Consider the following 22,062-nt stretch of genomic DNA (forward strand, 5'->3'; position numbering starts at 1 on the left):
TCAGCTATTGTAAAGACCACATGTGCCAAAACGTGAAGAAATTTGACGTCATGCTGATGAGTAATTCAAGTTTTGTAAGCAAATAGCATGACTTGACTTGGACTGATAACAGCGATATTTTATTACGTTTGCAAATGTTATGAATGAAGTATGCTTTTGGAAAAAAATAATCACTATATCTTAGATCAATGTTATCATTTCTCCCAGCAGATTCTCCACACAACTGCCACTGCCTTCCCTCCTTCACCATGATCAGACTCCTTTTGGTTATTTCCCCTTCCTGTCCTTGTATCCTATCCTCACTCTCCTCACCCGAGTGCAAAACCTCGCGTCTGCTGACCTTCCTGGGGATGCCAGTGACCATAGCTTCTCATCTGCTGATCACGTGGCCGAATGCCAATACCAGGTCAGCCTCAATGTTTTAATTTTCCGCAGCAGGGATCTTTCTTCCTGGAAACTATGCTTTCAATCTTGCACTTAAATCAGAGGTTCCCAATCTGGGGTCCATGGAGCCTTTGCTTAACGGTATTGCTCCATGGCATAAAAAAGTTAACTGACTTAAATCCTTCCACTTTTGGTTGCATAATACAATTTTAAAATCTCTTGTTATTTTTGTTCAGGATATTTTTTGATATACCACTTTTTAAAGTAATTATCACAGAAGATAAATTATCAGAATAATTTTTAGTGTCACTAATTAATTAAAGAAGGGCATAGAGAGAAAATAAAAGTCAATTCAATACAATCATTTTTCCCCAACTGTTCATCTGCAGGCACATGGCAGGGTTTGAATAGATGGCTGCATTAGAAGCCTATGAGGATTTCTTGCACTAATGTCCAGAACAATTTGTCAAAAGTTGAAAGGATGCTTTAATTTCTGCACTTTCATTCTTGAGATTGAAAACACTGAGAGATTTATGGCCAACTTTATCAGTAATACAGTGCTGAACAATAACCCTTTCAGATATCAATGGAAACTGCTATTCTCACACTAGTTGAAACAAACGCCTTGTATGACTGTAAACCAGTATGACTGAAGTTTAACCAATCTTGCATTGTGTTTATTATCAGTCATCATTTGAAAATTTTAAAAACAGCATCGAACATTTGGGAGAAGTCACCTTCATAAACTCTTGTGCAGTAAATTGTGTCCTTGTTGGCATCAATAAAATACAAGTGTGGAAAGGAAGTTAGCAGAGTTGAACTAAAATGGTTTTGGCCCGAAACGTCGGCTGTACTCTTTTCTATAGATGCTGCCTGGCCTGCTGAGTTCCTCCAGCATTTTGTGTGTGTTGCTCGGATTTCCAGCATCCTGCAGATTTTCTCTTGTTTAACATCTATATACTACTAAAACTCTCATGCTCTGTCTTCTTCTTCTGCTTGGCATGATGTCGACTGCACCTCTTCCTAGAGATGCTGCCTGGCCTGCTGCGTTCACCAGCAACTTTTATGTGTGTTGCTTGAATTTCCAGCATCTGCAGAATTCCTGTTGTATGCTCTGTCTGTCTGTTTGTCTGTTTGTGGCCTCCAAATAGCGCAAATGGTGCATTATAGCGGCACTTTTTTTGGCTAAATCGAACTCAAATGCGCTAACTTACAGAATGCAGGCAAAATTCAGCGTTATATATTCGTATAAAATTGCTCATTCACCAAAATTCAACAGGCTGGCTTTCACCCGAGACCCGATCCGCCATCATGGAAATCGGGACACCACAGCCCGACGCATGATGTGCATGGCCAGCCTCTGCATCGACACCTACCGGAGCGAAAGGGCAGGGCAGCTCTATTTCGAGGGCACAAGATACTTTGCAGCTGCTGGGGTCAAAGTAACACTCACAACACGCTGGAGGAACTCAGCAGGTCAGGCAGCATCTGTGGAAAAGATCAGTCAACGTTTCGGGCTCTCTGACCTGCTGAGTTCCTCCAGTACTGAAGAGGGGGCAGAGGCCCTATAAAGAAGGTGGGGGGAGGGTGGGAAGGAGAAGGCTGGTAGGTGCCAGGTGAAAAACCAGTAAGGGGAAAGATAAAGGGGTGGGCGAGGGGATAGGCAGGAAAGGTGAAGAAGGAATAGGGGAAACCACAATGGGTAGTAGTAGGAGGCGGAACCATGAGGGAGGTGGTAGGCAGCTGGGGGAGGGGGCAGAGTGAAACTGGAATGGGGGAAGGGAGGGGGAGGGATACTGGGATGGGGAAGAGAGGAGGAGGGAATTCGGGGGGTTACATTCTGCTAATCACCATCAGCATGTGCAGGATTGGGACAGACCTAACTGCCACCCATCGATAAGAGATAATTAAATCTTATTGAAACAGCGGGAGGAGACAGAGCAGCGCGCCACGCGTGCGCAGCCCTCCGGTGAAAAATGATATTGTATCTGTTAAATAGGGGCCGTGGACAATTCTGATTTGATGAAGATGGTCGTGAAAGCACAGAGGAACATCTGGAAAAATTTCTAAAATGCTCGTTCGTTGCTGTCGTTACTGCGCCGTCCGGAATCTTTCGGAGGGAAGGCCTCAAAATCTCCGGCTTTGCCTGCTGCTGGCGACCAAGGAGGTCGAATCGATATGGCGCTCAGTACTCGGGTGTCAGAGAGCTGATCAGAGCTCGAAGTTTTCCGATGACTCAGAGTCAGACCGTGGTCGGGTATGGCAGGGAGAGCTTTTCTTCCTTCTCCCGTCTCCGTGAGATGTGGGACATTTGAGAGACTTTGAACTTCTACTGTGCTCATGGACTTCTTCGTCAAGTTATGGTATTGTTGCACTCTTGTAACTATATGTTATAATTATGTGGTTTTGTTAGTTTTTTCCAGTCTTGGTCTGTCCTGTGTTTTGTGATATCACACCGGAGGAAATATTGGCAACACATATCAAAGTTGCTGGTGAACGCAGCTGGCCAGGCAGCATCTCTAGGAAGCGGTACAGTCAACATTTCAGGCCGAGACCCTTCGTCAGGACTAACTGAAGGAAGAGTTAGTAAGAGATTTAAGAGAGTTAGTCCTGACGAAGGGTCTCGGCCTGAAACGTCGACTGTACCTCTTCCTAGAGATGCTGCCTGGCTTGCTGCATTCACCAGCAACTTTGATGTGTGTTGCTTGAATTTCCAGCATCTGCGGAATTCCTGTTGTTTGGAGGAAATATTGTATCATTTCTTAATGCATGCATTACTAAATGACAATAAAAGAGGATTACGTGTCTTCGTAATCTAATGACGTACTTTGAGACACCCATAAAACCCTTTGCTGCAGTCAAAGGACAGAAGTGACTATATCACGTCCATTTAGGAGAGTGCCAACCACATCATCAAGAAACAACAGCATCTTGGAGGCTTTGGCGTTACTGCTTCCCATCTTCTATCAAGCATTAGGGTAAAAATATATGGATGGCCTAATTATGCCGAGTGGAAAGAGAAGGGGGACATTATGGTCAAGAGGTGACACCAAACATCGTCAGGAAGTGGCAAGGAGAAGGAGAGAACAACAATCGGATGAGGCCAGGGCCGCACGACTCCAGGATCAAAGCGTTAGGACAAAAAAGATGAGAGAAGACGAGACAGAGGAGGACAGGCATGCACGTCTCCAAATGACAACAATAGGCACAGACAGAGGAGAGAACAAGAATCTGATCAGGCCAGGGCCACATGACTCCAAGATCAGAGAGGAAGAACAAAAGTTAGAAGAGACGAAGAGACGAAGGGTGAAAGGGCTGCGTGTCTCCAGAATGACAAAAACAGGCAGAGAAGGAGGAGAGAGGAAGAGACAGAGGTGCCTGGTGGTAGGACAGCACATTCATGATTCCAAATACCCCTCAAAGTCAATGAGGATGCCCTTTGTAACATCGATAAAAACACCAATACTGCAAATTTACTCCAAAATGCGAAGCTTATTATCTGGGATGAGTGCCCCATGATTAGGAGGGAGAGCTTTGAAGCTGTGGACCGCACTCTTCGTGATGTATGCGGCAAGAATGAGGCCTTCAGGGGTATTTTAACCATTTGCTGTGACGATTTCCGTCAGCTTCTAACAGTTGTGAAACACGGAAATGATGCTGATGTGGAGAATTCATGCATTAAAAAATCATACTAATGGAGAAGCTTCATCAAGTTTCAACTGAAGAGAAACATGCGATTGAGTGAGGAAGAAGGACGATATTCTCAGTTCTTATTGCATGTTGGAGAAGACAAGATTGAGAAAAATGAAAACGATGAAATCAAATTACCTGAAGATATGATTCTGCCAGCAACAACTATGGAAGAATGCATTGATTTCATCTACCCAACATTCCACAATCCTGCAGAACTCTTCTCGAGGAATTCTATCTTGGTTCCTCTTAATGAAATGATGCGAAAAATAAACTTCACATGCATTAGACACTTCCCTGGAATCATGAAAGAATACTGCTCCTTCAATGCCGTAAGTGAAGGAGCTAACGCCACTCATTTTCCTACAGAATTCCTGGATTCCGTCAAGCTCTCTGGATTGCCACCACATAAACTGGAATTGAACAGGGGATCTCCCATCATTTCAATGAGGAACTTGGATCCACCAAGGCATTGCAATGGAACGCGAATGATGGTGGAAGAACTGCACGACAATCTCATCGTAGCAACGATAAATATTGGTGCATTCAAAAATGACATTGTCGTGATCCCAAGAATTACTCTCAATTTATCAGAAGGGGAAGATGTCCCTCTTCAGCGGAGCCAGTTCCCGATACAGTCGTGCTTTGCTATGACTATACATAAGGCGCAAGGCCAAACCATGGAGAATGTGTTGATTTATCTGGAGAAACCGGTATTCCCGCATGGTCAGCTGTATGTGGCTTTAAGCTCAGGGAAGAAGAAATGAAAACGGTAGAGCATTCCTGAAGGGCGGCAGATCAACCAGAAATGTGGTCATAAAAAGTGTCCTTCGTTAAACAAGGAGGAACAGTATTTGTCTTGCTACGCGTCTTTCTTCTTTAATAGATTGAGTTCTTCTTCTTTAATTTCCAAAGCACATCACATCTCACTGCACTACCTTTCTCTCAAAAGGTGCCCCAACGGGTCACCCAGTTGTCTAGTTCTAAACCCTTTCCTTTATCTAGGAACATACAAAATTCTGAGCGAACGTGATAGGCTGGATGTAGGGAGGCTGTCGCCCCTGACTGATGAGTTTGGCAGCAGGAGTTAATAGTCTCACAGGATAAAACATTTACAATTAAGATGAGTACAAATTTCTCAATTCAGAGGTGGAGAACTTGTGAGAATCTGAACTACAGCAGGATGTGAAGAGCAGATCATTAAACACATTAAAAGAGGTGGAGAATCATAAACATGAGAAAGTCTGCAGATACTGGAAATCCAAAGCAACACAAACACGCACAATACTGGAGGAATTCGGCAGGTCAGAGAGCATCTATGGAAAAGAATAAACAATCGATATATCAGGCCAAGACCCTTCTTCAGGACTGGAAATGGAGGAAGAAGATTCTGGAATTCAAAGGAGGGGAGGGGAAAGAGGATAGTTAGAAAGTGGGTGGAAAAGATAAAAGGCTGGAGAGGAAGCCAGGTGGGTGGGAAAGAGAAAAGGCTGGAGAGGAAGAAATCTGATAGTAGAGGAGACTGGATCATGGGAGAAAGGGAAGGAGGAGCGGACCCAGCAGGAAGCCTTGGCCAGAAGCATTGACCATTCACTTCTCTCTGCAGACAGTGCCTGACTTATGGAGGTAGAGGAATTTCAGGATACCAAAGCCATTAAGCAGTATGGGGAAAGACTATGAACATGGTACCAAGATTGAGAATTAGCCATAGCTCACTATATTAAGATTGGTCAGGATTGGCATCTATTGATGCATAGTTAAAGGCTGAGGTTGAGTTGAAGATCAAAGCATTCAATACGAGGAGAATGCAATTTCTTCTTTGCACTGGGTGGGGATATAGTCAGGTGAAACACACTGAAACAAGAGGCAGGTTTATACTAAATATGAAGAGGGGTGTGTCCCTTCTGAGTGGAAACGGAAGATGCCACTGGCAGGGAAAAGGTAGACAAATTAAACAGAGGGAGACAAATCATATTCAATAAATTGTATCAAATAGGTAGGGCAGACATCCCACCCTGCAAAAACATATTTCAGGGAGGTAGTACCATCAATTTGCGGGAGACTCCCGGAACTTCTGGGAGAGGTGGGATGTTTGCAATAGAGTAGCTCCTTAGCAGCCAGCCAGCTAGTTTAAATAACGTTAGCTATGCTAATGAACGAATGACACCTGTTAAACTCACCTCAACATGTCTTTTACAGTCTTAACCCACCATGGGCAATAGAAAAGTCATTGTTGCAAACAGTGCAGCGGCAACACTGTCATTATTTTGACCCCTATTAGGCAGGGGTACACTTTAGGGTAGTCTGGGGTGACGTACATTTTATATTTTCTTTTTTTGGAACACTCTCCCACGGCGCGTTCTCACTCTCTCTCTCTCGTGGTCGCTCTCGCTTGCTTTCTCTCCCACTCTCTTGCTTGCGCGCTCTCGCTTGCTTGCTCTCACTCTCTCTCGCACGCGCTCCCTCTCGTGGTCATTCTCGCGCTTTCTCTTCTGCTTTCTCTCTCGCGCTCTCTCGCTCACTTTCAAAAAAATTGATTTCCACAATATTGTATATAATTTGTGGGTATCAGGGAGCCACTATTAATATGCGGGAGACTCCCGGAACTTCTGGGAGAGGTGGGATGTCTGGGTAGGGACACAGCTGAAAAAGACAACAACTTACTCACTCAGCACCTAGCATTGCCAGCCAGGGCTGAATAGCAGTCAATTATCTACAAAGTTCAATGCAAATCAGAGGATATATAGTTCAAATATTTTATTTGGCTAGAAAAATTGCACTCTGAGCACTCAGTTCAGATTCTGGCATCAATAATGCACATCATGGTGAGTAGGAGGCATAAAGGAGTGAAATATGATGGCGTTGCAACAACAACTTCAAACTCACCATCAGGACCAAGAAACTGACTGAACTTCAGCAAGGGGAAGCCAGGAGATGACACACCAGTCTTCACTGGGGGGTCAGCAGTGGAAAGGGTATGCAGCTTCACACTCCTGGGTGTCAACAGCTCAGAGGATCTATTCTGGACCCAGCACATCATGAAGAAGTGTTGTCAGCGACTCAACTCATTGTGATTGGGAGCAGAGTTGATATGTCACCAAAGACTTTTGCAAATTTATATAGGGCCACGATGGAGAGCATGCTGACACATTGTTAGGTGTCGTGGCTTGAAGGACTGTAAGAGCCTAGTCTGTGAGATGTGAGTGAGTGAGTGAGTGAGTGAGAGAGAGAGAGAGAGAGACAGACAGAGACAGAGAGACAGCATTCTGATCCCTAGTAATATAGACTGTGCAGGAAATACTAGAAAGACATGCATCTTTTAATTTAAATAGATGTTTTTGAGAGGTGATCTTACTGAACAAATTCTTAAACTATCAGTCCTCCTTTGAAAACTATAGCCTGAAATATTCCATTCCAGTAAAGTAAAATGAACTTTGCAAGATGCAAATAAACATCAGTAATTTCATTAACTTAGTTTACTGAGAAAGGTATGAAAGAGATCTCGTTTAAAAGTAATACATTTCTATGAATAAGTTAACGTCACCAAAACAAATGCTGTTATTAGATAGATTCTACATAAATAAATATTTATCACTGAAACCTGTCAGTGCCTTACCTGAACTGGCATTCTCCTCTCCAGATTCACCAGAACCTCTGTTCTCCAACTGACTGCCATTTAAACTATAATTACTTGCCTCCAATGAATTCAAAGTGGAATCTGTTAGGGAAAAAAAAATACTGGTTTCCAAATTCTATGAATTCTAACCAACATAAAATAGCAGGTGATCATTTAAAGTGATCGCTTACAAGGTCAGTTGTCAAATAAATGCAAACTAACTGTAATTTGAAGGTCAATGTACAGTATAATCTATTAATAAAATTATTGCAGCATTAGTACTGCATTATAGGCAATAAATTCTCATGTGAATTCCTTCTGCATTCTCTTAGCACAGAAAATCAGACTTTTTTATGAATTTGAAATACCCTGATGATGCAAAATAGCATGATATACAAATCAAATACAGCACTGTGCAAAAGACTTAAGCATATATATTTATAGCTAGATGTTTATGACTTTTGCAGAGAACTGTATTAATTTTATGTATAACACTGTAGCGCTGCCACAAAAAAATAACAACTTTCATGAGATATGTGAGTGATGACAAATTCTGATATGGGTCTCTATTGCAGACTGAGGGTGGGATGGGAGTGGGGGGGTGAAATCATGGTTGGGAAAAGGGGAAGGGAGAGGGTAGGGAGTGGGAAGCACCAGAGACACATTCTGTAATGTTCAATAAAGAATTGTTTGGAATCAAATGACCTTGCCTGGTGTTTCAGGGCTGGGTGTGTCGCTCCCCGCACCTGGACCTCTTTCTCTGCACCTGTCCCACACCTCTCCCATGGCACTCCACGCTAGCCAGTCCCTACATCTTTTTCTCCCACCAGATTTGCATCTCGCTCTCCACTCCACATTGGCAAATACAGTACATGGATGCTATTGTAACCACTGAACCCGGATTACAGGCAGGTTCTGTACTTCTTTAAGGCAGGGAGTCTGACAAAGTAGTTCAAATACATAACAAAAGTTTATTAACAAATATCAGTTTTGTTAAAAACACTGCAGGACCTACACCATCCTGCAATGTACAAAGGGAGCAGCATAAGTAACACACCTCACGCGGGTACAGACGGTCACAAGAATAAATCAACCAAGAGGATCAGCAATGTTGCCACTTGCCTCCCCTTCTGGACTAGACAATGGCCTAAGTATGTGTGGGGGCATACTTTTAAGGTCACCTCCTGGGGAGCAAGGTCCCAGGCTACCTTCCCTCCTGTCAGAAGCAAAAGGCACAATTCTCTGTACCACCTGGTTATACTATTAAGAATACTAAAAGCTAAAAACTCTCATGTGCCGACACTTCACCTTTCTCAAGAGAAAAATTGCAACTCCAAGCCTGGAAGTATTTCAAATGCTGAGTTTAATATATGGTAAGATGAAGATTGTTGTGTATAGTTTTTTGCTAAGGCCATTGGCGCTGATTTCTATCATGCATAAGGTCCAATTATCAAGCATGCCTGAACAAGCGTTGTAAATTGTTCCTACAAAGTCTTATCTTCTGGTAGTTCCAGAATGAAGAACTTGTTGTGGGATTCAGTGTGGTAAATGGAAGCAAGGATTAGATCAAAATGATGAAGAGCCACTCAAGTCAATGGATCAGCTCATGGTCTTTACAGGAGAACATGAGATGTTGGACTGAAGGCTCTGGCATTCACATATATTGAGTAGAAAAGTGATCAGCCATGTTAAGGATGAGGTGAGGGAAAGGGGTGTAATATTCAGTGAATACTAGTGGTGATAAGCTTCCACTGCCTATTAAATTCTCCCAATGGTGTGCTTCTCAAATAGCTTCTGACAACCAAGTCCACCTCCTGGCCTTCGCATGTGGCTTAGCTCCTAAGCCCAGTGGAACCATTTCTACTGACAAGAGAAGGGACAAAGGCAGGTAACTGGTGCCATAAAACCAGTCACTTCAGGTAGATGAAGCTCGTCAGCCACGGTTGGCAGCTCACCTAGGAGAAGGAAAAATCTGATCTCAAATCTCCGCTACCTTGCGGCTATACCCACTCATGGGGAAGGCTTCAGGAGTAAACCCTGGGGGAGAAGTCCTGAGCTAAAGTCCACAAAGCAGTCCTACGCTAAGGAAACCCACATGGTCATGGGGAGAACGTACAAAATCCTTACAGACAGCGGTGGAAACCAAACCTGCGTTGCTGGTACTATAAAAAGCATTGTATTAACTACTATGCTGTTGTGCAGGCCCATCATCCCAAAGTCACTGCACAACAGCATTAAACAATTAGGCCTACACAGCAATACGTATATAAATCTCCAGAAAGTCACAATACTAAACATCACTAGGATAGTCTGGAAGTTCCTAGCAATTGAGAAATGAGTGTGCTTGGCTATGCCTGTACCTCAGGTTTTCCCAGCTTGAGCCCAGAAAAATATAAAAATAATAAAATGCTTTGTTGTGCTCACTAATGACTGAATACCACATATATTCCATTACATTTAATTATCGGTAGAGTTAGGATGACTATTCAATGAAGTGAAGAAGTGTATGTGGAGTGACAGCGATAGAAAATGGATGTTCCTAACATTTTTTTAAAAATGGTTATGGACTGTTCTCTTGATGGAAACACATGTAATCCAGGGACTACCTACACTATTAATTACATTTGATGACACAAAGAAATCAGTCTGAAAATGTTTGCAGTCAGTAACTGCCCTCTGCTGAATTATAAATGTAATGACACTTAAAACAAGTAAATAAAATGCCACCTCCTGACAGCCTGCAGCAACAGCAGACAATCATTCTAACAGAACAAATTCAATCAAAATCCTAAGTGAAGAAACATCGTTCAAATGATTACCAGTACAATATGACCTACAAGAATAAAGAAATGTTTAATAATATTGTTGGTAAGTATTGGACACTGACCTATCATTTTTTAATTTCATAATTTATATATTTCAGAATGCAAGAAATATCTCGTGGTGAATATTATTTCACAATTAGATATTACAAACTACAATTTTACAGTATCTGTTCTAAAATCCTTCTTATCCTCACAGCTACTTCTCAATCATACTTTCTTACAAAGATCTTTTTAATGATCTTCCCTTGCTCTCTTGTTCTGACTGCAAAGCTCATCTAATGATTAGGATACAGTTCAAAGTAGTCATTGTAAGCAGCAAATGTTTTAGATTTGATACATCAAACACTTTACATCTGACATCCATTTCTTTTTTGTAGTACTCATCCCTTGTGAATTTAGCCACAGCTGTGTGTGATGCACGATGCAATGCCTGGGGATTTACTTCACTGTTATGGCTGTCAAATATTCCCAATCTTGTATTACTTTCTTCCCTCAGTTGTGCCCCATGTAATACTCTTGACAATTTCTACAACACTCTGTTCCTGCAGATAACAAAATCATGTAATTTCATATAAACTTTATTTTAAGGAAAATCACTTGTTTATGAATGTGATTGTTTTAGATTTATTCCCCTGATCTACACCACATTTTCGCTGTTTTTCTTTCATTTTTATTTACTACTACTTCGCCTGCTTGCAAGACTTTGTCACATAATTTGACTTCCCTCTTCCAATGGCCAGTCCCCTTTCTCCTTCCCAATGTTGTCTTTTCACCTGTGTGGTTCCACTGAGGCCTACGTTCAGCAGGTCCTAGCTCAACCCCAGGTTTGTGCAGTGTAGATGGAATGGCAGGTGGGGAAGTCAGAAATTTTCGGACAACCGGGCTCATGAGGAAGACTGAGACCAAAGATGACAGTAGGCATGTTGAAGTAAGATAGAGGAAAGGTAAAAAGAGTGGAGTAGAATGAGATTGAGAACTATGGTGCCGAAAAGATTAGAGACTTCGCAGTCAACGTCCAGCTTTGTCAGCTCTTAAAGTTGTCCAAAGTTCTGGATGTTTCTGAATGTATCTGAAATCTGATATATTTAAAAATTACTAAAATCAACAAAACAAACAAAAGCATAAAATATTATTGTAAAACCACAGTATTTAAAAATAGTAAATAATTCAACTAATTAAAACTACAAGTTACATTATATTTACCCTTCACTTTCACAAACAATGCTGCCATTCAAATAAATGTGCTCACTTTTGTTCTACCAGTACTACGTTGCTTCAACTGCAATGGCCAGATTCCTGCTAGAACTCTTGGAAAATTCAACAAGTTTTTTCTTGGTGAAAACACAGTTGGAGAATTGCCAGTAATAATTTGCCAGTAAGTTAAGGACATCAGAGGTCTTGATGGGACGTATAGATAGCCTGACACTACCTGGAAATAAATGTCAGCAGTTCAGTGTTGAACCATTATTATTTCTCAGCGATTTCCGACTCAAAACAATTAACACCATCTATTGAATTGTCTCTTTTGCTTTTTACTAGTTTCTTTCCAAAACTCTAGCACTGGACTTGAGTTCTGATGAGGGATCTTGGCCTAAAACATCAGCTGTTTATTCTTGACCTGCTGAATTCCACCAGCATTTTCTGTGTGTTGCACAGGACTTGATCATTTCAGTTAGACCTTTGATTGTGGGCTAAATTTACACTTTGTAGTCGTTTAGAGTATCTAATTGAGATTCAGGCTTAATTATCACGTATCAAGACATGCAGTGAAATCTGTCATTTGCCTTATCAACCAACACACCCAGGGATGTTCTGTGGGTAGCCACAAATTCTGGCACCAACATAGCATGCCCACAATGTTCAACACAACACAGAAGAACACAAGCAGCAACACTAACAATGACAACAACAGAGCAGCAAACAAACACAAGAAAATCTGCAGATGCAAGAAATCCAAAGCAACGCACACACCAAATGCTGGAGGGGCTCAGTATGTCAGGCAGCATCTATGGAAAAAAGTAAACAGTCAACGTTTCGGGCTGAGAAGGAGGAGGAAGATGGCAAAATAAAACAAGAGAGGAGAGGAGAAGATGGCAGTACGACGCAGCTCGCTGCGGCCACTCCGGTGGTGATGTCTGTTATTTGTCAAGTAGGGTGCCATGCACAATCCTGATTTGATGGAGACAGACGTGAGAGCACTGAGGAACAGCCAGTGAAACTTCTGAAATGCCTGCTTCACTGCTGCTGCTACTGTGTGGTGCGAAATCTCCGGAGGGGAAGGCCCCAGGTCCTCGGCTTTGCTTGTTGCTCGGCGGCCGGGGCGAGGTCGAAGTGTTCGGCAGAGGATGGTACTTGGTGCTCGGTGTCGAACGGCTGGTCAGAGGCTCCAAGTCTTCGGACAGACTCAGAGTCGGCTGCGGTCAGGAGCTTCCAATCGTGTGGCATCAGCAGGTTTGTGGCGCTTGGAGGTTCATGGCAGGGAGTGTTTCTCCCTTCTACCATCTGCATGAGATGATGAGGCATCGGGACTTTGAGACTTTTTTTTACCGTGCTCACGGTCTACTCTTTATCAAATTATGGTATTGCTTTGCACTATTGTAACTATGTTATAATTATGTAGTTTTGTCAGTTTTAGTCTTGGTTTGTCCTGTGTTTCTTGTGATACCATTCTGGAGGAACATTGTATCACTTTTTAATGCATGCATTTCTAAATGACAATAAATGAGGACATTTATTAATCTAAAATCTAAAAAAGTCCCTTTCCCACCCTCCTCACACACACAGACCTCCAACCTCTGGAAAGACCATCTCCAGCCCTTAAGTCCTTGGCCCCAGGCTCTCAAACTCGCAGACATCGGACCTCTGATGTTCAGTCTCTGGGCCAGACTCACTGACTTTGGTCTTCGACCTTTTGAACTTTCTACCCCCAGACTCACTGAACTCTGGATTTTGACCTTTGTCTTTACCATCTGGGCTTCGCCAATCTCAGGGTATCAACCCCACGACTTACTAATCACGGGTTTGACCATTGGGCTTTCCTTGACCTGACCTCTGGAATCGCTGACCTTTGACCATGGAGCACCTTGGGCCTCACCTTCCAGACTCCCACAAGTCTCCAATCTCAGTGACCTGGAGGGTCACAGGCTCTTGCGACTCCCACCCTTATGGACCTCTGACTTGGAATTTGGCGATCTGGGAATCACTGGTCTCAGCGCCTGTCAACCTGACCCGATTTCCAGACTGCTGACCTTTGACCATAGAGTACTCCAATCTAAACTCAGGATCCCGCCTCTGACTTTCATTCTCCTTCATTCTGTCATTAAACCCTAAACTGATCTCACGCTGCCCCTCCCCAATCAAACCTACAAATTAAAAGGGTCTAAGCCACAACATTGATGGAAATTGCAGCTTGGTGCCAACCTGAGCTGAACATTGGCTCCTGCCCCGGCTCTTCATTTATCTCTAACTGGCCCTCATCCCTGTCTCTAAACCCTACCCTGACCCTAACTCTCCCACTACCCCCAAAGCCATCACTACAAACCTAAAAATCAACTAACTCTGAAGCACAACTTTGACAGACATTGCTGCTCACCACCATCTTGATTGGAAGTTACCAGAAAGTTATGAAAACAATTAGTCATTACATCTTCACAAATAACAAATTGTCTCCTTCGGGTACTTTCTACATTGTGAAAAATAGATTGAGGCTAAAGATAACTTGACTAAATGATATCCCATTGGTTAATTTGGTTAATTAAAAAGACCCTAATCTCATGCCAATGAGAGACAAATACAATGAGAGATATCTGTTTGTATGCAAACTTGCTATACCATGCTTAATGAGTAACATCTATATAGCTTGATGAGTTATTGATTACATATTGTACAGAAATTTTAATCTTTACCTGAAAAAATAAGCTGTTCTTACCAATAAGATGCTAAGTCTAATCATTAAGGATAAACAAAATGTTATCATCAAATTATTTTGAACAGTAAATAAACAAATTTCCAAGCTATTAAGTTAATTTTATACTGTTTGAATGGAAGGGGATAAGTAGGATTAATCTCAGAGAATGTAAGAGAAAGCAAGGAAATGAGTAGAATTCTTCCCATATTAATGCTACTTCAATTAGCAGAATTAACATCTCTTCAGTTTTGAAGATAATTAGTTATTCTGCTGTCTCTTTGATTGCATAAATAATTCGTTTTCATTCTGACCTTTGTGACACAAAGCCAATGACAGACAGGATGCATAAATGAAGATTTGAATTGTGGTTACATTAATTCTACTATGGTTATTATTCTACTCTGGATTTATTGAGTATGCCTGCAAAAAATAAATGTCAGGGTTGTATGTGTACTTTGATAATAAATTTACTTTGAACTTTTGAACCTTGAATTGTGATGCTCTCTGTGTGATGCTGCATGTTCTGTCTGTGACTGTAGGTTTCCTTCTGATGCTCCCATTTCTTCCTGCATGACCTCTTCATGTGGGTTAATGACAAAAGGAATCCAAGGGGAGTCAATGTACATGTGAAAGAGAATAAGTCGTAAACGTCCTTAGGAATGAGGCTTCCGTCTGTGTTACTTTGAATGTAAGTATATCATCATCATTGTATGCAGTGTTGTATGATGTGAGTGATCATGGCCTTCCATCCATGACCATGATTGATCTTGGCAAGTTTTTCTACAGAAGTGGCTTGCCATGGCCTTCTTCTGGGCAGTATCTTTACAACACAGGTGACCCCAGCCATTATTGATACTCTGCATAGATTATCTGCCTGGCGTCAGTGGTCACATAACTAGGGCTTGTGATATCCACCAACTGCTCATATGACCATCCACCACCTGCTCCCATGGTAACGTGACCCTGCTCGGCCCGGGGGAGGGGGAAGCTAAGCAGGTGTTACACCTTGCTCAAGGGTGACCTGCGGAGGGAACGAGCACCTTCTACCTCCTTTGGTAGGGATGTATCTCCGCACTGCCACCCACTGCAAGTATAGAATTTACTAAAAGAGGAAAAAAAGCCCACTTTTAGAAGTGAAATTCAAATCACACCCCCCAAAAGCATGCTGGTAGATTAATTTGCTGATATAGATAAACCCTTCACGTGGACTAGTGGAAAAGGTCATGTGTGAAAACGTATGAATTGAGCTACGGGAAAGTAAGGAAAAGGGGGAATGAGATCAATGGGATTGTTCACTGGGAGGCCAATGTGGATTTCATTGGCCACATGCTTCCTTCTCTGTTCTTTGGTAAAAATTACAGTTTTCAACTGTTGGTGGCTCCTTTTCTGTTCCTCTCTTAATACTGCAGCTGAAGGCAGTGTAAAAGAAACTTCAATCAGCAAAGTGGAAGTGGTTAAAGAAGCAGATGAACAACGAAGTTATCAGCAGCTATATGCAAAAGGGTGATTATATGACAACTATATCAGACACAGCCAATCAAAGCAAGTTTTCTTTGGACTTCCCATTAATATGATCTTTCCTAATCCTATTGAACACTTTATATATTAATACAGCTGTGGGTAGCATGGCAGAGCGGGGATTCTACATGTCTGCATCAAAGAAGGTGTAAGGCACTTCTTCCATTGCTAACCTGCAGGTCACCCTTGGACAAGGTGTAGCACCTGCTTATCTCCCGATCAAGGTCTCATGAAGCGTATGAGCAGCTCACAATCCTGTTTATGTGACCACTGGCACCATACAGACAGTCTCCGAAGAGTATCGATAATGGCTGGGGTCACTCGTCTTGTAAAGACGCTGCCCAGAAAGTGGCAAAGGGAAACAACTTCTGTGGAAAAATATGCCAAGAACAATCATGGTAAGACCATGAAAAACATGTCATACAGCATGGCACATAATGAATAAACAAACAGTTGTGATAAAATACTAAATTACTTCAAAATGGATCATTATTTATCCTGGTTTAATCAGAAATTCTATACCAAGGAAGTTATTTTCCCCAAGAATATATACCCAATCCTAACCACAAGAAAACAATAATCAGATATTCTTAAGCTTAGTCAGTCCTTACCACCTCCTTGTATTTGCCACAAACATTGAATTAAGGGCTCCCAATAAGAACTTATCTAGAAACTTGTACAGAATCAAGGTCACTTCAAAATATTAAATGTAAAGAACACATACAACTTCTGAACTGTAGAGACTGCCCTTACTGTAACAGTAGACTTAAATCTATAAATGGACTAAATGGAACTGCAAAACTAATAAACATTCAAGATCTCAAAGATAAAGTTGTATGCCACGTAATATAATGCAAACAAATACCCCATGAACAGTCCAAAAGGAAACGCAAAACATTTCCTTGTTTCTTTGGAGTATTACCCTTAAAGCGATAAATGAAACTTAATTGTAAAGCAATGTTGACTATCAAAGTTTCAGTTTCCAGTTCACTGAATTACTGACGTTAGACGTTGGCTACTGACTGTGAAACACAGCAGCGGGACTGAATATGTAGGTCACACCAAAGGAATATTGACAAGAAAAAGGCCTTGGGTGTGCAATCACTTCTGTAAGGTGAATTTGTAAGGTTCAGCAGAGTTATTACCCCTTAACCATCAGGTTCTTGAACCAGTGGGGGATAACTTCACTCAACTTCACTTGTCCCTTCATTGAAATGTTCCCAAAAACTTTCCAGGACTCTTCATCTCATGTTCTGGATATTTGTTATTTATTTATTTATCTATCTATTTTTCATTATTTCTTTCTTTTTATATTTGCACACTTTGCTATCTTCTATTATTATTGTATTGTTGAACGCCCAAGTTGAGTAGTTTTTCATTGATTTGGTAATGGTTATTATTCTATAGATATATTGAGTATGCTCACAAGAAAATGAATCCTAGGGTTGTATTTGGTGATATATACGTACTTTGATAATAAATTTACTCTGAACTGTAAATTATGCATGTCCATTGCTAAGGACATTAATTTTGCACAGTGAATAACTGAAGTATCTAGACTTGGACATCTAGAACATGAATTCAGGCAGGATGTAACACTAACCTGACACCTGCCCTGCCATTTTGGAGTGCAGTGTGACGAGGAAGAACCTCCAGTAGTATAAATTAAAGGATTATTATTATTTGTTGGCAGTTTAGCACAAAGCAACTGTTCCAAAATATGAGTAAAATACAAAATATTCAGGAAATTGCATAATGAGGAGAAAGTGCAGAATAAGCAAAAGGGAGGATGTGAAGGAGGAGTTAGGAGAATGGTAGGACATTAATAACACAAGAAGTAATTTTCTTTTCTGACCATCAGTTAGGAACCAGAATAAGTGTACGTACTTTCCTGAGCACTCCCACAGTGAAATCTGTAACCTACTGCAGCCACAACTGCAACCACAGAGCAGGGTAACGTCCATGTTACCAGTGGATGCCAAGATGCACCAGCAACACCAGAAGAAAGTATGTAGCTTTCCCAGGAACACAGGTCTCTCCCTGCTCCAGAATGCCATTAATTTCTGGACATGCCATACCAAAACTATCAAGAACCACAATGGCAGGCTAAAGCAAAACTATGTGAAAGTAAAATTGTAAGCAAAAGAAAAGGCTCAATGAGAATGTATTAATCCATTTTTCCACATATTTAAAATTATGCCCCTCATAAGCTTTTTATTCATGAAATTAAAGTTTTGCAGTAGCACAAATAATATATTACTGAATTAACAACCCTTCAGTAGACAAACACTTTTCCTTCAGTGCTACGAGTACCTTCTACTCCATGTGTGGACTAAAATATCTGACAGTGAAAATGGCAACAGCACTTACTTGGCATCAGATGATTGCTGAATCAGAAAAATCGAAGCTGGGCGTATCTGAACCATAACCCAGCAGGATGCCATCTATTCTCTGCTCTTTCATATGCCTACTAATTTCCCCTTTCTGACACTTTGTCACCTAACTTACACCAAGGAACAAATCACAATCATTAATTGACCTGTCAGTACAATTTTCCACAAATCCATGTTTACTTCCTATCTTTCAGAGACATGCCCAAAAGCTCTTTAGAAGCCTCTGTTGCCACAATTTGTATGTATCTGCCTACTCGAGTGGTTGCCATTTCTACCTGTGTGGAATTGTTTATTGGTAAATTAAGACCATAGGATATAGGAGCAGAATTAGGCCATTTGACCCATCAAGTCTGCTTCACCATTTCATCATGGCTGATCCATTCTCCTCTCAGCCCCTGCCTTCTTCCCGTATTCCTTCATGCCCTAACTAATCAAGAATCTCTGCCTTAAATATACTCAATGACTTGGCCTCTACAGCCACCTGTGGCGATGAATTCCACAGAATTACTACTCTCTGGCTAAAGAAATTCCTCATATCCGTTCTAAATGGACATCCCTGCCTTCTGAGGTTGTGCCCTCTAGCCTTAGACTCCCCACCATATGAAACATCTTCTTCACATCCACTCTATCTAGGCCTTTCAACATTCGATAGGTTTCAGATATGAAAAGAAACAAGAGCATCAGGAGGAAATGCACATGGACAGGGGAAATATGCAAACCCTATCCAAATAGCTCTTTGGGGGGGGGGGGTCAGGATTGAAACCAGGTTCCTTGAGCTCAGAGATAATAGTGTCAATTACAGTAGTTTTTGATAATCTATGCCAGATAACTGAGCACTAAATTCAAGGCTGATCCTCTGGTGTAGTTCTGAAGGAGTTCTGCTATATTTCAGTTGAAATGTTAAACTAAGGCCTACCCTGCTCTTTCAGGTGATTATCAAGAAATAAGGGAATTATCCTAAAAGTTTGGTCAATATTTTTCTCTCAACTCATACTTCTTATAGTAATGTAATCTTGTCATTATCATCTTGGGAGATTGCAACATTGCTGTACTACAGTACATCAGTGGCTAAATTTTTTAAGTACTTCATTCACTGTCTTCATCCAAGTAATAGTTACAGCAAACTAACCTGAGTTGGAGACACTGGTCAAAATCAAAAATCACCAAAACTTTTACTGAAATTAACATAACACATACTTTAAAAAAAGCTTGAACTGTTTTCTTGGTAATGTGGATGCTGAAAATGGCTGGGATCACCTGTCTTGTAAAGACACTGCCCAGACGAAGACAAAGGCAAATCGCTTTGTAGAAAAATTGGCGAAGAACAATCATGGCCATGAGACCATGATCGCCCATGTCATAGGACATGGCACATGATGTTGATGATGATGGACACAAGAGAGACTGCAGATACTGGAAATCTAAAGCGACCCACTCAATGCGTTGAAGGAGCTCAGCAGGTCAGGCAGCATCAATGGATGGGAAAATCCAGGAAGGGTCTCAGCCCGAAAAGCCAACTGTTATTTCCTGTCCATAGATGCTGCCTGACCTGCTGAGCTCCTCCAGCACATTGTGTGTGTTGCTGATGATGATGGTGATGGATGCTGGAACAATATCATACCCAAGTTGTACCGATTTCCATTCCAATTAATTATACCATTTCAAATATGAATACTGCATTTTACCAACATTGGCATTGCGCTGAAAGTATGAAAATAATATTTAATACTACCCTAACTTTTAATTAAGAGTAATATTTTACTAGTGAAACTCTAAGAGCATTTGTAAAAAGCTGCTAACCTCTTGGCTATCTTCCACAATGGATGTTTTGTGCAGTAGCGTATAACACATTTTTCAAGTCATCAAATGCTGCATGGATCAGCTGTGACACTGTGATCTTTGACATTTTTGATCTGGAATAGGGAACTGAGCTGAGAATCCCTTCTGCCAATGGAGCTGTTTTGGAATAAACTTTATATTTATCAGTTGTCTACTTAATGTACTATTTACTAATTGGCTGGCACAAATGATAGTAAATGTATCCAACGAAGAGTAAATTACTCATTAACTAATAGGCAGAGGAAGCAGTGCCATACCACCTTTTCCTTCTGCATAAGATCAGAAGCGATCAGCATGCATGCGTATGCATGCATGTCCCTAATCTCAAGTTTGAAAGAACTCCAACACATTGAGATCATTTTTTTCCCTTCCTGGCACTAACAAAAATACCTAGATTCTCATGATTTTGGAAGTTTCCCTTGTGCCCATGAATGCAAACTTCCCAACACCACAATGCAATTTGCCATCCAGGACAGTCTGAGGTCCAGAATACTATCTTTCATTGCAACACACAGAAAAAGCTGGAGCAACTCAGCAGGCCAGGCAGCATCTATGGAAAAGAGTAAACAGTCAACATTTTGGGCCAAGACCCTTCATCGGATCTGATGAATGAACCATCTTTCATTGCCTGACCAGCACTGCCATGGAAGGTGGGAATGAGAGGTGGAAGAATAATATGTTAAACAGAAGAAAGTCCAGAGATGCTGGGAATCCAAACCAACATACAGAAAATGCTGGAGGAATTCAGCAGGTCAGAGAGCATCTATGGAAATGAATAAACAGTTGACATTTTAGACTGGCACTGCCATCTAAGGTGGGAATGAGAGAAGGAAGTATAATATTTTGCAGCTTTTCAAAAGGCTGAGCCAATTAATGGGCAATATCACTTTTCAGTAAGGCGACAGAGAAAGTAGTAACTTCATGGGTGGCAGCAGCTGGAAGAGCTATATTGTGAAACAGTTGTTTAATTACGTCTGTAAATTCCCACACCTTATAATGTTCTCTTTTACATTCAAGCAAAACATTATCAGCCACCAGCTGATTGTTAATATTTACAATTTATTTCTCACGTTCAGTCAAGAGCAGCGTGATAGAAACTCAGTAAGGTGAAAAATTAATAGTGGAAAATAAATTTGGGACATGATAAATACTTTGGACTTCAATAATCTGAATTCTTACACCAACTAATGAGATAATTCTCTCCAAGTATAATATGGTTCATCCAAATGTAACAGTCCCTATAGTGTAGTGTGAAAAAATCTGAGCAAGCGTCTTTTCAAATATCATCTTAAGAAATTATTAGCGCCATTAATTTCTCCATGATGATTACATTACTGGTTATAGACCATTATTAATTATTTTTTGAGAATAGCTTGTTGCAAGAAATGCTAGATTAAGTGATTTATTTAATGGTAACTGTTAATGAGAAACTCAAATTATTTTAATTGTTCTGTGATTTACAAACATGAGACTATTATAACAGATTTGAAAGTGTAGTGGGAATTCTCTGCTAATGATTGGCACTCTCACATTTCAAAATGCAGAAGGAGCAGTAACCATAATTCTTTTAGATCTTGGGTACCCAACCCATGGACTCCTCGGTTAATAGCAGGGATCCATGATGTAAAAAAGGTTGGGAAACCCTGTTTTAGATGAAGAATGTTATAAAACTTGCAAATTACAGACAGCACTATCATCCAAAACAAAGGTGGAACTTGGTAGGAAAATGAGCAGGTGTCTTGTTAAATTCCTCCTTTCTCTTTTACCTTTTCACATGATAGGATTCTTTATACCACACCCATATTGGTCAATAATTGTTTCAAATCTTCAAAACTAAAGGTTGACATTTGAGATTGCCCAATATATCCCTCTAATATTTGCACATATGTA

At 41.1% G+C, this 22,062-nt stretch overlaps 1 protein-coding gene across 1 annotated transcript in view; it reads right to left on the minus strand.

Moving 5' to 3' along the window:
* ifih1 (interferon induced with helicase C domain 1) overlaps positions 1-22,062 on the minus strand; it is a 127,775-nt gene that overhangs the window by 65,534 nt on the left and 40,179 nt on the right. The window contains exon 4 of the mRNA XM_063052333.1: positions 7,691-7,792. Within this exon, the coding sequence (XP_062908403.1) occupies positions 7,691-7,792 (102 nt within the window). The remainder of the gene's footprint in view (positions 1-7,690; positions 7,793-22,062) is intronic.

The sequence above is a fragment of the Mobula hypostoma genome, chromosome 6 (assembly GCF_963921235.1).
Source record: "Mobula hypostoma chromosome 6, sMobHyp1.1, whole genome shotgun sequence".
Classification (NCBI taxonomy): domain Eukaryota; kingdom Metazoa; phylum Chordata; class Chondrichthyes; order Myliobatiformes; family Myliobatidae; genus Mobula; species Mobula hypostoma.